Source organism: Pogoniulus pusillus, chromosome 24 (assembly GCF_015220805.1).
Source record: "Pogoniulus pusillus isolate bPogPus1 chromosome 24, bPogPus1.pri, whole genome shotgun sequence".
NCBI classification, from domain to species: Eukaryota; Metazoa; Chordata; class Aves; order Piciformes; family Lybiidae; genus Pogoniulus; species Pogoniulus pusillus.
Window position 1 is genome coordinate 15,687,723 of NC_087287.1, and position 16,594 is coordinate 15,704,316.

The 16,594-nt window shown below is 41.1% G+C and overlaps 1 protein-coding gene across 1 annotated transcript in view; it reads left to right on the forward strand.

Moving 5' to 3' along the window:
* The first annotated feature begins 3,512 nt into the window (after positions 1 to 3,512).
* Positions 3,513 to 16,594, forward strand: part of FAR1 (fatty acyl-CoA reductase 1) — a 30,806-nt gene continuing 17,724 nt past the window's right edge. The window contains exons 1-4 of the mRNA XM_064163787.1: positions 3,513 to 3,626; positions 14,557 to 14,751; positions 15,282 to 15,457; positions 16,262 to 16,441. Coding sequence (XP_064019857.1) covers positions 14,563 to 14,751; positions 15,282 to 15,457; positions 16,262 to 16,441 — 545 coding nt within the window. The 5' untranslated portion in view covers positions 3,513 to 3,626; positions 14,557 to 14,562. The remainder of the gene's footprint in view (positions 3,627 to 14,556; positions 14,752 to 15,281; positions 15,458 to 16,261; positions 16,442 to 16,594) is intronic.

Here is a 16,594-nt window from a genome sequence, read left to right on the forward strand (position 1 = left end):
ATATATTCAAGATTAAATTAAAAAAAAACATTCAGAACACTAAATAAATATGCTCAGTCAGTTAATTCATCAGTAAAAGATGAAAGCATAACTTCACCAAAACAATTTATTAGTTCTTTGGAGAGCAAAATTTTAAGTTTCCTCTCATGAGGTGTTTGCTTTGTTTTGAATCCAAAGAAACCTTTAAATATTTTAACTAGTTTAATACACTGCTGAAAAAAAGTTCCCAGACTTTTCCAAAACTGGCCTAACCAGTTTTGACCAGACCTTTATCTTTGAACCACAGTACTTCAAAATAGAAAGGAAATTGTTTTAACTGTGGTAGTTGCTGTTCATACAAAGCCCTGGTTTTGAGCTTCTAGAACTGTATCCTTCACCATGTACAGAAGGAAGTTTGCCAACTGGAACTGTATTACTGTGAGTGGAATGCACTGTAGGTTAAGGATAAGAGCTATTCATGCTCAGAACATCATAAATACACCATTTATAAACACCTGCTTTAAGTACGGCTGTCAACTCTGATCAGCATGAGCACAAATGAAATAGTAGGAGTGCAAGTTTGCTAAACAGGAACTCTCTATGTGCATACTTCTGGCAGCACAGAAATAAAACTTTTGTTGACTAACTTTTTCATTGAATTGATTGCATTTAGCAAGAAATAGAAGAAAGCCTCCATATAGCCCCAGTAGCTAGCTTGTGGTGAATAGGTGTGTTAGTTTATGCAGGAAAACCCACCCTTTGCAGTATGTCCACAGCTGGTGGAAATAGAGATATATGACTATTGTTTACATAAACTCTGTTCTGTTTCTGAGGTGTACAGTGATGAAACTATGCACAGAGTTTCTGTATGAACAGCATGTTCCTGCGGCATGCCCGTTTCTAGTGGTGCTTCATGGTTTTTGTCAGGCACTTGTCCTCTCTCACTTCTGCCAGTCACACCTTTGTCAGTTTCCAAAGCAGAGAGACTGGGGGACCTAGTCCAGGCAGTGGCTGCAGAACTTAAGATTTCTACAGATGGGTCAGTAGAAGGCACAGAGTTCTCACAAGCTTTTGCTTTGGTTAAATTTGGAGAGTTGCAATGGAGTAATCTCAGAAGATTTCTGTGAATGAAATAACTTGCTAGTTTAAAGACATGAACTGGATGTCCTTTTTTACTGCTTGTGAGTATGTAGCTTTTATTTCATACTCTCAGCCAACAATCTAAGGTTTGGTCTTGCAGGCACCTGTAGCTATTTACCTATAGATTTCCCTAACCTTGTGTCCCACCACTTATTTGCATTGGGCAACATAGTTCCAAGTACTTTTTTCATAACATTAGCTAATGTAAGTCTGTGTTGAGGTTTTTTATAGTTCATTCAGCATTCCCAGAATAGAGCACGCTTGTGTTGATAAGTTCTCATTTTTTTCTGTGGTGAAAACTTCACAGTGCTACCTTGAATAACCAGCTTGGTAGGTTCTTTGAGAAACAACCATATGTTACTTCCTCAAAGTGGAGATGCATCACAATACTATGTCACCATGATTTTTCCTTGCTGATAAATAATTTAGGATGGATAAGTTAATTGTGACTTTGAAACAGCAATCTGGAAAAAATCAGATCATTGTATCTCACAATATCCCCATCATTTCTGAAGCTTTTGAGGTCCTGAAGTAGTTTATAGTGAAGAAGTACATAGGCACTAGGTTTAACTAGTATAGAGTAAATAAATCACAAGAGCACACATCTAAAAATATGTGCTGGGTTTGGTTGCAGTAATTTTCTTTATAGCAGCTAGTACAAGGCTGTGTTTTGGATTTGTGCTGAAAACTGTGCTGGCAATCGAGAGATGTTTTGGTCATGGCCGAGCAGTGCTTTACAGAGTCAAGGTCTTTTCTGCTCCTCACACCATCCCACCAGTGAGCAGCCTGGGGGGGTGCACAAGAAGATGGGAGGGGGCACAGCTGGGACAGCTGACCCTAACTGACCAAAAGGATATTCCATACCATTTGATGTCTTGCTCTGCTTAGTATATAAATCTGGGAGAAGATGGAAAGGGAAGACATTGAGAGTGATGGTGTTTATCTCCTAAATCATCAGCAATGTGTGACAGAGCCTGGCTTTTGTGGGGATGGCTGAGTACCTGCTTGCTGATGGGAAGCAGTGAATTCCTTGCTTTGCTCTGCCTGTGTGCACGGCTTTTTCTTTACCTATTAAATTGTCTTTATCTCTACCCATGAATTTTCTTATTCTTTCAATTCTGTTCCCTGTCCCACCAGGGCAGAGTGAGACAGAGGCTGTGTGGGGCTTAGTTGTGTCAGCTGGGGTAAAACCATGAAAGAATAAAGTCTTTATTGAATTGCTGTGGGTTGTGTGAGCACAGCTCCCCTGCTTCTCATGGCCTGGATAAGGCAGAGGCCAGTCTGAAAAGGTATCATGTGGTTGCACGAGCAAGGACCATTCATAACAATTGCCATAGAATATCTGAGGTGCATTGCAGTCTGAACTAATACAGCTTGCACAAGCTGATGTAGGATGTTTCCTAACTTTTGAACACTTGAATTTAGTTTTTTTGTTTGTTTGTTTGTTTTTTTTTAAAAGGATGATACACGTTCATGTGTGCAATATTCAGTTGTGAAACAAACCATGTGGTGACAGAGCATGGCACAATGGTGTGTTGCTTTGTAGCCCAGCAGTGTCGGTAACAAATGGTGAGCTAAGCGGAGTGCAGAAGCAATGTGTAGCAGTAATTCACCGATAAAGTTGACACTAAGCACATAACACTGTGCCCTCAGGTGTTCAGCTTGTAGGCTGCCAAGAACGTCTTCAGCGCTGCTGCTGTGGCAGTGCCGGCTCAGTGAAGGGCCCACTGTGCACAGTGGCTCTGACCCCTTCAGCTGCTGTGGCTGCCTCCTCTCGGCTGGTTTTGGATCTTTTGGCCGATTTCGGCTATATTGACTTAGTACCTCACTAGATTGAATACAAACCGAGTGAAATCACCATGGCATCCCATGAGCAGTTGGGCATCTCTTCTAGGCGTCCGACGCACAAAGCAGCTATACACACATGTATCTTTGGCAGTGTCACAGCCCCGGGTCTCTCTTGCATGTGGCGTGATGCGGGGCAGAGCCTGCGAGAGGACAACCATGATGCCACACCGCTGCCACGGTGCCATCTGCGTGGTGGCGGGTGGGCCGGGGGTGGCGCGGCCGAGTGCAGGGCACAGCGCGGGGTGAGTTTCCCAGCGCCGCAGGGTACAGTTTATCACCTAGGTGACCAAGCTGCGCCTGCGGGGCCAGGGCCACAGGCGGGCAAAGGCGCCCCGTACCAGACGGCGAGGCGGACACCCGCGGCCCCCAGGCGGCCGCTCCGCCCCTCGCGCCCCGCGCTGCCCCTCGCCGCCCCACGCGCGAGCAGCTGCCCCACGCGCCCGCCGCGGCACTGGGTGGGGCTCCTGGGCGCCGCCAACCCCCGGCGTCCTCGTCCCTCCGGGCGGCGGAGCCAGCAGCCAATAGGCGGCCGGATCCCGTGTGCGCAACAGCCAACGGGAGCTGTTCTTTTAGGGCCGCTGTCCGAGCCCCTCAGAGCGGTGGTGGACTGAGCGGGGAGTGGGGCTGCCAGACTCGGCGAGAGGCGCCGTTCGGAGCAGGTACCGGCCGCCAGAGACCGCGGGGCGAGATCGGGGCGAGCTACTTCATCCTCGCCTGCGGTCCGTGATGGGGGGGTGCGGAGGAAGCCCGCTGCCGTCGTGCGTTTCCGGGAGGTTGCCGGGGGCCGCGGGGGAAGGGAGGGAGGCAAGCAAGCAGGCGCTGGGGACGGAGAGCTCTGAGGCGCGTCGTGGTGGCGGACAGGCCCACGCTGCAGGCGGAGGAGCTCGGTTACCGGGATTGATGCTTAGAAAAGGGGATATCACCAGACGCTTCTCGGAGCAGCGGTCTCGCCATTGCAGCCCGCGCTTTCATATGGGCGAGGCCAAAAGCCTCAGAGTCCGCAGCGGCCCTCCACCTGCCGCCGGGGCCGCAGCCGGAGGGTACCACCCATCTCCTCACAGTCTCCCTCACTTTCCCGTTCGCTTCGCCGGCTGCTTTACTCTCCCGTCGCTGGATGGGCCTTTTGCGAGCAGCTGCGGGTCGGCTTTTCCTGCGAAGTATCCCAGTCTTCCCCTAGCTCCGGCCCTACAGTCACAGTAGTTCCCCTTTCTCAGAGCCCGTGTAGTTGCGTCTAGTGCAAAGAATGGGCTTGCAGGAAGAGGCCAAAAGTGCCTCTCCTGCTTAGAATATAAGGGGAAGAGGACCGAAATGGTCAGTTTCTTCAAACAGGACACCCAGCTGTATGGCTCTGTGCTTCAGCAAAAAGATCCAGAGCTGTAAAGCTCTTGGTGAGTGCCATAGCCCCAGCCTTTGAGTAGAGGCTTGGAGTCCTTGTGGAACAGAAGCTGTGTGGGTCTACCAAAAGACTTTCTGGAGTGAAGTTTAAATGTGGTTAATTGCAGAGATACGCTGATTGGTAGCAAACCTGTAATTGAAACCAGCTTGAATCCCAGGGAAATAAAAACCTTTAATTTTGTTTAACCTACTTCACAGCTTTAGAAACTGTACATTTTTGATGCTTTAATAACCATTGCAAAAATAATTAAGCCAGAATTGGAGCATGTAGGAGTCTTGCTATCTGTGACATACATTTGTGCTGTAGCAGATTAGAATTTCTTGAGCCATGACTTCCTCAATTTGTGTATCATGTCTGTGCAACTGAAACACTATTATTTCAGAAACATGAAGGTTTGGTGTATATATGTTTCCAGGATCTTCACTCTGTGGGTTTTCTACCCTGGTTTTGTACTTTCCCCTCTGATATAGAGGGTTTAAAAATCAGCCATTGCACTGTTCAAAACCTAGGGTCGAAAGAGGGAGTTTGCAGGGTTTTGTATGTTTATTCTGTTGTTTTTTTCTCTCATCTGTTGTGGAACTGTAAAATAATAATGCAAATCTGCATCTGTAGCTTCTGACTGCAAGTAATTGGTGTTTATTTATTTACCTTGTGCAGCAGTGTAGATGTAACAAAACTTTGCCAGAGACAGTTATGATAATAAAAGCATTATGGGGGCAGTTGATTTCTGTTAAGTGTGACTGTCTCTTAGAGAGGCATGTTTTGGACAGGATAAATATTTTTCCTTCCTATAGTTACAACCTCACCCCAACTTCTTGACATCTGAACCATTCTAAGTTGCTGATGCTTAGAAAAGTCAGCATGGAAGCAAGGCTGTAACTTCTAGAATAGCAAAAGGTTTCTCCTCATTTGTTATTCAGTGTTCTTCAGAATTGGAGAATGTAGAGGAAATCTACTAACCAGATGTGAGCAGTTTTGTAGTACAACTCCTGACAGTATTTCATGATTTGGCTTAAGAGAGTTATCTTTGAATGCTGGAGTAATAGATGTCTTGAAATACCTGTGCTAACATTTTTTTTTCTAATGGAGAATGAGTCCATCCACAGAACCTCTTAGCTCCTGAGAGGCCAAACTGAATATCCTGACTGCTATAAACCAAAGAATCTTTTGTCATCTTCCTCTTCCTGAGTCCAGGCTTTTGTACAGGAACTCGGTTCCTTGCCACCACTGTGGCTGTCAGTGCTTGCAAGGGGTTTATAACAAACTAAAGTGGTAATACAGCAATTTGGAGAGCTTAAGCAAGTGCTAGAAAACATGTCAGATGTTCACACTGCTGTACCACAGCAGTGATTTCAGATATGTGTTCATTACAGTATGCATGTCACTTGTCTGCAGGAAGCAGAGCTGCTGAGTAGATTAAAGCATATCTGAAAAGGAACTAGTATCATCAGAACTTGTGCTTTGTTAATTTGGTACTGTGTCTGTAGGTGGAGAGCTTACCATCATTTAATGGCTAGGCATGGTTTGTACATTTGTAGTGTTTCTCCAGCTGTTAATTCTGAGTCTTTCAGCAATAGAATCTTCTGGCTATGCTTGCTTAGCCTCAACACTTTCAAAGTTTGGAAGCTGCAAACAATCCTAACAAATACTATTTCTTTGGTTATAGATACTCCTATTTGCTTTTTTTCCTTCTGTGTCCAACCTAGGGCTTATAATAAGGCCCTTTTAATAAAACTAATTGTCTTTGCCTTTGTTGCTCTTTTTCCAACTTTTCTAATCATATGTGTGGCTCCATTGATGTACTTACAGTCTTCCTTTGGATGTGATTAGTTACACTGTGCTTAGTAGATCCTGTTGAACTGCTGTCTGATTGGTAGATATATCTGAGCTGCATTGTGCCAACCTTTCTATGTTGTTCAGCGTGATGCTTGCAAATTTGTAGGGCTTCTTGGTCAATAATAAGCATAACTGATAGATCCGAAGAACACGTTCATTAGTGTAAGCAGGACTTAAGATTGAAGCCCTTGACATTGACATGATCAGTGTCAGTTACTGGAGTGTAGTGAATTTACAGAATAGTTTAAGTTGGAAAAGACCAGCTCTTAACCCAGCACTGCCAAGTCTGCCACTAAACCATCTACACATCTAGTGCCTTTTAAAATGCCTCCAGGGATGGTGACCCAACCACCTCCCTGGGCAGCCAGTCTCAGTGCTTAACCCTTTTGGTGAAGAAACTTTTCCTGATATCCAACCTAAACTTCCCTGGCACAACTTGAGGCCTTTTCCATATGTTACTTGGGAGAAGTGGCAAACCTCTGCCTTGCTGCACCCTGCTTTCAGGTATTTGCAGAGAGCCTCCTTTTCTCCAGGCTGGACCTCAGCTGCTGCTTCTGAGACTTGTGCACTGTACCTTTCACCAGCTTCATTGCTCTTCTCTGGACATGTTTCAGCACTTTGTCTTTCTTGTGTTGATGGGTCCAAAACTGAACACAGTATTGAAGGTCACAATCTGATCCCCAGTCATGCTTGCCACTCTGTTGCTGATAGTGAGAAGAAAGAGAGAGGATTTATGTGTTGTGTTTAATTGAGTTCACTTTTTTGTCCTGTTTGTAGGATAGGTGTGCAATGCATTAGTAGAACTTGCTTTAATTATCTATGTGTTAAAGCTAGTTTTCAAGATAAAGTTGCAAAAAAGGGCTTTTAGTTTCTTGGCAGTGTGTTGCTGTACCTGTAGTGGAAAAAAAAAAGAGGTTAATTGGTGCTCTCTTGATGCAGTTATAAGGTATAGAATTTAAACCAAGGGAAGAGTAAGAGTAGTTTCTCTTTTTCTTGTGAAGTATTCTGATGGTAAATGGTGCATTAAATTTAATCATATATGCTAAAGTGATTCTAGTAAAAAGCCTGCTCAGATGGTTTATTTTGACCTTCTGATGTAGTAAACAAAATGTAATTGCAGTTACACTTTATCTTTGTCCTATCTGATCAATGAGTGAAATGAATCTAGACTTCAGCTACCTAGGTTTGCTTCCTAACAGTGAAACTAGACAAACTGGGAAGCCACATGAGTGTTGTTTTCCTCTCACCTTGCCCCTTTTCCTCTACATGGATTTTGGCTTTCCCCTCCCAGCAAAGTGGCAGTGTCATGGGAACACATGGAGCAATAATCCTGCTACACTGGATATCATCATACTCATATGAAGTTCAAACTAATGCCTTTTTCTTACAGCAGTAAGAATAAACTTTTAACAGTTTATGTAGTAGTCAGCTATGTTACGCTTCAGTTGTGAGTAGGGTCTTCAGATGGGTTTTGTTTTCCCGTTAGAGTTATGATTTAGCCAACTTCCGTGATTAAAAAATGAAACTTTATCTTGGAATCCTTTTGTAACCAAAAGCAGAAAAGAGATTTTTAATTAACTTTGAATCATTTGTAATGATGATCCTGTTCAGCAGATCTTGAATCTGTCTGCCTCCTGTTCTAAGAAAACTTGTTTGAAAGCACTCTGGATATGTGTAAAACATGTTTCCACATGGATGTGGAGTATAATAAATGTTCTTGTGTTTTATGTGCTTTGCTGTAATAGCTTAATTTCTCAACTGATCCATGCCTTCAATTCGGCTTGCTGAAATAAGGGTAATTATACCAAAAGAGGTGTTTTGTGGTTTTTTTCCTTCAACATGCATGTGAAGACAAATCTCCAACAGTAAGCAACTCAGGGAAAAATTAAAGATACAGTAACTTTTTGTTTGAATCAAATTTCAAAGGAGGGACTTGCTTCTAAAAATGTAATTACAGCAAAGCAAGGGATGGCTCTAGTACTTTTGTGAACAGTGCTTACTACTCAAAAGTAATTTCAGAGTCATCTAGTACAGAATCCCACTGTACAATCAAAAGTACCTGTGTACCCATATGCATGAGATACCTCAAATGACAAAGTTTTGCTGAGATCAACTGAACAGTGACATTCAGGTCACTAAGATTGAAGACTTTGATAAGGTCAAAAATTCCATGTTTTCGGGCACAGACCTGATTTAAGCATCTTACTTCCACAGAAATGTCTTTAGATAGCAAGTGAATTAGTTTGTGGATTGGATTGAGTTCTGCTAATAAATTACTGTGTGGTCATTAAGGTTAATTAGTCCAAATTCACTGTCTTCCTAAAGCCATTGAGCAAATATTTTGCTTGAATTCTGTTACTGTCTCAAAGGAGATTACAGAACTACTTCAGTGTCTGATGTGGATCTAGATTTTGATATTAAAATGCTGTAGTGCTGTTAAATAGTTCATGTGCACTATTAGCTAAATCTCACTTCAGTTTAACAGTTCTCTTAACCTTGAATATATATACTGCTGGAGGTAGTATTGCATCTAGGAAGAATCTAACTTCAGGAGTCCAGGAAAAACTTCAATCTCTGGCATGTTTCTGTGGTTAAGAATAGTGAGGAGAATAACTACTTGTGTGGTTGGTTGGTTTAGGTTTTTTGTTGTTTTTTTTAAAGCAAGTCAACTTAATTTATGGACATAAGGCTATGCACTTAGTTATGCAAACTTTGACCTGACTATATTAGTTACTCTACTGAAACACAACACCAGTTAGATAAATGATTTAAGTTGGGCAAATCTCTTCACTGCTTATAGATTAGTCTTTTTTAACATCTTCAAGATTGAATGTAAATAGTTTGACTTGTCTCATTTTTCAGGAATTCTTTAATATACTGAGTGTTGGCCACAAATTTGCCATGTTTCACATTATAGCTTTGACTCTTGTGGTGGCACTGATGCTGCAGGTGGTATTATCTTTACCTGGCTATTATCTTTAAGATTTTTTTATTTTGTTGCATTTCACTCGTCTGTAGACACCCTCAGTAAAGGCATGGTGGTATACATGAGAGAACTTATTCCTGCCCTGAATCCGCCTCAGTTACTTGTCTGGAAAGTGTGTAGTGAGACACTTACTATCTGATATGCTTCCAGATATAAGTCAAAGATTGACTAGCTAGTATTAGTGTAACGGACCTATTTTGATAGTTCTTCAAAACTTAGTAATTCTGATTAGTTTCCATACCTGGCAATGTGTTTTCTTGCTCCTGGCAATGCCTTAAACTTTCTTAGTAGGGTTGTCCTGCAGGGGACTGCTGTTTACAGGTAGTAAAGAAAACAATGTTGCAGAGAGTAGAATGCTGATGAAGTCTAAAATGTGGATAAGCTGGTCTTTCTGCTAGCTATGGGAAAAATCCCAAGTCTTCCACATGATTGTGAAGTTTGGAATATATGTACTTTAACTTACAACAAAAGCAGTTTGACAGGAAATGCTCCGTTCCATCATTTCAGTCTTTCGTCATCTTCTAAAATAGTGTCATTCACAGATAAGGTTTCTCAATTGATATAGCCTTGGACCATGAAGACAAACAAATTCTCATCCTTTGGTGATATGCTGGTTAAGTATTGTCCAAATAGGGCAAGTTCACTGACCCTTGTGGTGGTTGAAAATGTGGACATTCTGCTGATAGCATTCATTGATAAACTTCTGTGGAAGCAAGGCACCAAATGACAGAAGATATGATATAACCCAGACTTGTCTTTCTGAAATAGTCTTGTTTAGATGAGTTAAATATTACTTCCTTTGTTTTCTGAATTTCTCCAGTATTTAGATTTTTTTTGAGGCGTTTTGAGGGCTTGTTGGCTTGCTGTAGTGCCCTTGCAACATAGAAATTGAACCTCTATATGAGGGACTTCTGTAATGATTTTTGCCTAGTATGGATGAATGTGTTTAAAAATGTCTGGTGCACTCAGATGTGATGCTTAGATAGACTTCATCTCCTGAATGTACATAAATAAAACGTATCTTCCACCTTCAGATCTTTTTCTGTTGTGTTGCTAGTACTACTAGTTTCAAGCTGTCAGAGGAAAGAGGGTGTGAGTTTTTGCAGGACTTTGTGGCTTGTTGCTGATATTTGAGGTTGAGAAATAAATGTTTCCTATTTACTGTGATCAGTAATAGAATTTGAAGAGAGCTAATGTTTGGCAGTGATAAATCGGGAGAGAGACCTTTTAATCTCTAACAACATACATACATACTCTTTCTAGTTGCTGGGTTTAGCATTTAAACATTCAGTGGGACTACAGCAAGCTTTCCAGGCACTTGGAAAGCAGATCTTTAGGCATCTTCATCTATGTTTAGACAAATCTGAGAATTGATCTTTTTTTTCTGCTGAAAACAGAATTGTCCTTGTTTTGAGAGTTTGAGACCTCTGTTTGAACCATTGAGTTAAATATTGCTGCAGTAGCTCTGAAGGCAAACAGAGATGCCGTTGTTTGCTCCATAATAGCACTTGCTCAGCTTTGGACACTCTGAATTCTTCACAAGATGGGGAATGTTGGCTGGGACCCTAGAGTGTAGGGTGTTTTTACTGAAGTGCTTTGGAGATCTTGTTTTATCAAAAGCCAACATCCTTCAATTAAGCAGTATCTTTAGTCACCCTCAACTTTGGTTTAGCACTGAACCTACGAATTCAGAAGTGTCCTAACATCAGTTTCTCTGTAGCCCTTTAAGAGAAACTTCCTCTACCAAGGGCTGTCTATCCCTGCAGATCATCTAATTTTGATTGTCTCTTTTTTGGAGCAAGAATCTTCTACAGATCTCATATTAATGTTTTCAACATCAGAGTGTTACTAGTTACTAACTCAAAGTAGCCACAATACAGGGATAGATGTATTCTGAAGTGTGTGTTAGGCAGTTTTGTTTCACTGGAATTATGTCTGCATGTTTGAAGAGGTAGCTGTTAGCAAGTCATTGGATAATTCATGCAATGGATAAGTGATGTCTGGCACTTAAAAATCAACCTTAAAATGCTAAATTTGTTTCTGATGTGTTGTTTTGCAAGGTAGGTATTTTTTTTCTGGACCTATTCCAGTCTGTTATATGTTTAAAACTTAAGCTAAATTTCCCCTGAGAACTACATCATATGAGCTTAAAATGAGGAGTTGCCAGCTGTGCTGTGTTACCTGGCATGCGGATGTGCATTCTCAGAGAAGGCTGGGAAAGATAGGTGGGGAGTGGGAACATTCTTTCCCTTTTGTGGTTAACTTCTTCTTCTATTAGGATAAAATACAGGCTGCTGATTTCAGACTTTGTTCGTGCCTAGATGCTTGATGTGGTTTTTAGCCTTAAGGAAAATTTGATGCTTCTAGGCAATTTCTTCACAATCTCAGTGTTTACTACTGTAACGTTGGTGGCAACATACACTTTGGAAAAGGACACTAATTCTGTTTCCTAGCTGGAGCCTTCTGGGAGGATGGAAGTAGACAAACTAGTGTGGGAAATTGCTATGGATGAGGTCTAGCAAAGTCTACTTGTTGGAGAGCAGGGTGAAGGGAAGTAGTATTGAGAGTGTTTCAAGGGAAGTGTTTCAATTGGTCCTTTCAAAAGGGTCATCACCATAAAAAAAAAAAGAGCTTGCAAACATACAGATATTGATGCCTCTTTGGTGTGAATGTGTGTATGTTTGTGGTGGTTGGTTTGTTCAGCTGAACCCGTTTCATCATTATACTAAACATTGTTTTGGCTCCGGATGTTTTGTAGCTCTGGTACTCTCTAAGTTTCAGAAGTATGATTATTTTTTATCTGATGTCAGTCTTACACCCAGAAGAGTACAGTCATAAGTAACTGTGGCAGGAAGCTGTCTTACCTGTTCTAGCTTTTAGTTTTCTTTACATTGCATGACCCTAAATATTGTCAGATTTTTCAGTTAGCTAAAAAGCTGGACCATGGCGACACAGATATTTCCATTGGCAACCTAACTTTTAAAATCATTTTAGCTTTTAGAAACAGATTCTGGGCTGTAGCCCATGCACTGGGTGTTTTAACAAAGTTCTTGTGTTTATGTAGCCAAAAACTCTCTGTGCAAACAGGTTTGCAGATGAAGGATATGGTATCATGTGAGAAGTAGTATTAAGCCTTCCTTGGAGGAAGGACAAGTGAATTAATGATAATGAAGTACTCTTGCAGAGTCTTCAAGTGGTAAAAAATATGACTTATGGCTAGACAGGTAAATCAGTATGAAGATTGTGGGAACCATAACAAAACTGAATCTTGATGGCAAAATTGGTACAGTAACAATTACATAAATTTTCTCTTCCCTCTTTGAGGTAACAGAAGTCTTATCCTATACGTGGGAACAAGAATGCAGATTTTTAAGAGGAAATGGAGTTGAATGCTATATGGAAATACCAGGAGAACAGAAGTTATGGGGATGACATAATTGAATAGGAAAGTGCATTCATTGTGGCTTCGTGAGCCTCAATGAAGACAACAGGCCTGTGTCTTACATTGGGCATAGAGAAAGTGACTCTTGAGCATACCGTGTCTTGCTCTCCATGCTTTATTGCAGTAGGTATGCTTGAAAGTTTTCCTTGTGGTCTCCTAAGTGTATGGCAGAAAAGTAACTTTTCTCCCTTCATCCACCTCTGTCATCAGCCTTTGAAGAACAACTTTTGGTGATGTACTGTGGCCAGTGGAAGTAGTACTGCTTGTTCTACTCCAGGCTTGGTACTGTATCACATGATGAGTTTTTTTATGCTTCACTAGTAAATGCAGGAGCTAACCTTGTTGAAGAGAGTTGTCAAGATTTGGAGTATTGGACCAAAAAAAAGTAAGACTTTGTGCCCAGACTTCTGAAATGAGCTTGTGTAGGTCATAACTAATTTCTGGCAAGTAATATTTAGAGCTTTATTAGAGGCTTTGTTATGCTACAGACACATATGCAAATGCTTTCAGAGAAGTCTTAAAAGTTGAAAAGTATTCCAAAACCTCTCAGGTAGAAAGTGCAAATTAAGCTTGTAGTTCTTCACTCCTAACGTACAGTCTCAAGTGTGTTTCCTGTTTGTGGTAGCCTGTTCTCTCTGAAGAAGAACTAAGCCTGTTTAGAAGTTGCATTCTTTTATTCTTGAGTGGTGGGAGAGGAAAGACTCTCATCCTGTTTTGGTATTCAGTGTTGTAATTTTCAATTTGCTTAAGGAGTATTCCATAAGTGTTTAAAGAGACTCTTCTTTTAATATCATGAGTTTATGGAATCTGTTCCTTTTGTGATTGCCTTGGTCATAATGGTTTATGTATGCAACTGCTGCAGGAGACTATAACTAGACTTCAGTTTATTAGTTTTTCTAGAGTCTAATTAGTATAACTGGTAGCATATTGATGTGACAGTTTTGTACAGTAAAAAGGTGCTTAAAGATTACAGTAAGGATGTTGGTAGGCTGGACTTAACAGAATGAATTCAGTTTAGCCTGAAGCACAGATTGTGTTCTAGAGTATAGTCTAAAGAACTAGCAGTATATTTGTCCTTAAGATGTATTTCAGTTTCCAATATCTACGATCAGATGTAATTTCCAAGTGGTTGATTAAGAGAGGGGGGAAAAAAGAGATTCTTATGGTTAACTTCCTAAGTGAGAGCAAAACCTACAATACTTCTGGGCTTTGTGCTGAATTTGACCAATTATCACTTGCCCTTCATTTTAATAAATTGTATCCGTGGCTTACTTGAATCTTCAGTTTGTAAATTCATTTATTTGGAGGGGAAAAGGCAACAAAATTAAAAGGTTAGAAATCTGTATCATCTGTGGAACTATATGGAGGTTTTTATCAATGTAAAACAAGCAGGTTTTATACCAGGTAACTAACTGTACCTTCTCTGTGGCCTAGCATAATTTGTAGGAAGGCTCAGCCCTGTGCTGATAGGGACTTTGCTGACACAGGCAAGATACCACGGCCAGCAACTGGCAGATGCCTGGCTCCCTGTATTCTGTCAACGTGTTTGAAGTGTCTGCTTGTGATTATATTTTAATGATATGACCTTTAGTTTACATGGAACAGCCACTTGGAGTGGTAAAGGATCATGCACGTAGAGGTAAAAATAGGCTGAAGTTGGGCTATTATCCTAGACTGTCTAGTTCCTGAAGACCCTGTTAACAGGAGCAGTTTACAAGATGATCTGGGATGACTATACTGATCCTGGGGGACTCATTTGCAATGGGATTTAAAAAAAGAATGTTTTTAAGTACAGGTTACATGTAAGAAAAAGTCTGTTTTCAGTCTCATACCTGACAGAATATTTACATCTGTACTATTTATTTTTCCTCTGTGAATCTGAATTCCTACAAGTTCTTTAATATACTTCTCTGCTTTAAATCTTTTAAGGTCATAATGGTTTCCATCCCTGAATACTACGAAGGAAAGAATGTCCTCCTGACAGGAGTTACAGGCTTCTTGGGAAAAGTGCTTCTGGAAAAACTGCTCAGGTCTTGTCCTAAAGTGAAAGCAGTGTATGTATTGGTAAGAAATAAAGCAGGACAGATGCCTGAAGCAAGAATAGAGGAGATTACCAGCTGTAAGGTATGTGTCATATGCTCATGAAGTCAATTTTTATCCTTCTTTATAATGTTCCCATTTCACTGAGAACAAATTTGGTTTGTGTAAAGCAAAATATTGTTGATAAATGGGAGGTTTCTTTTGGGCATTCTTTTTCCTAACAGAAGCATAAAAATCTAAGACCTGGCAGTGCTTCTGTAGCTGGTTTTCAGCTGTTAATCTCTAGCAAAGCCAGTAGTGGAAAGTTAGCCTGTGTTTAAATCAGGAAGGGGGTGTTCAGTTGTAATGTGAAACTGGGAAGTAAAACACCCAGGTTAAAAGTTGTTTAGGACATCTCCAGTGGAGATGTCACATGTTCTTACTTTAATGTTGCTACTGTTACTTAAAGTGGCCACACATGAGTTTTTTAACTTGCTGATGATCTTGAAAAATTAAGAGATCTCTCTGTGGGCAGAGATCCACATGTTTATGTGATCTTCATCACTTAAATTAAGTGTGTATCACTTATCTTCACTGGCCCTTAGTTTGGGTTGATGGTGCTGTTTTCTTGATAGCTCTTTGACAGGTTGAGAGAAGAGCAACCAGACTTCAAAGAAAAAATAATAGTAGTTTTGAGTGACCTTACACAGCCTGAACTGGACCTTTGTGAACCAATCAAGGAAGAACTTATAGACTGTGTTAATATTATATTTCATTGTGCTGCCACTGTCAGATTCAATGAAACACTAAGGTGAGTCTCAAATTCTGAATACTCTGTCTTGGTAAACCAATGGTACTGACATGGAGGGGATAAATGTGGTATCTGCACAATCTTGCAGATATTCAGCCTGTCTGCCTACTTCATGCACTCTGTTATTTATGTCCTTGGTCAATTTCATTCATTTAGTTCTCATTGTAGAGAGAGATCTACTTTCCTAGAGTGTCCTTAGGGACTGATCTAGGGTAGAGTGTCCCTGCCCATGGCAGGAGGGTTGGAACTGGATGATCCTTGTGGTCCCTTCCAGCTCTGACTGATTCTATGACTCCTTTTCTGTAATTCTCCTGTGTTATTGAGGCTTGTGCTATCCTATGAGAAGATGATGGTCTCCAACTTGGAAGGAAAGCTTAGAGGGCTACTGAGTTGTTGACTTAACTCAACTTGAACTAGTAGATTCAGAGATATGTCTTTTGTGACAGCTAACTGTTGTTAGCTGCTCATTCACATTTTGTGAACAATGTAGAGTTGAGTTTTAGCTTGAGGAGATCAAAGATAACGCTGGCTTTCCCACTCTAATGTGGCATGAGTGTGCCAGTAAGACCAAGGTAAAATTTAGGAAAAACATCCTCAATATCAAGAGATGGTCTAGATGAAGACTACAGCATATGCAAAGCAAAGAGTGAGGATGCTGTCCGTGCTGCTTTCTTGGGGAGGGTGGCATATATAGGAATACGTTATATGCTCATCACTGAGTCATTTAGGAGTGAATTCACTGGTTACTACTTTTTAGCTTGGTTTTTGTCTTGCCTTCTGCTAATCAGATGTCTGTTTTAACAGAGATGCTGTTCAGTTAAACGTGACTGCCACGCAACAGCTCCTTTTCCTGGCACAGCGAATGAAGCAGCTAGAAGTGTTCATGCACGTATCGACTGCCTTTGCATATTGCAATCGAAAACAGATTGAGGAAGTAGTTTATCCACCTCCTGTTGATCCCAGGAAACTGATAGATTCTCTTGAGTACGTGTTTAAGCTTTATGAAGCTCCTTCAGTAATCTGTGACCACTTGTTTCCTAGGAATGCTATACTAAATAAATGGTTAGAAAACTCAAAGATTAATAAATTAGCTTATTCTGTCCTGTAGGTCTGACAGCTTGGCTAACACTTCCCTTT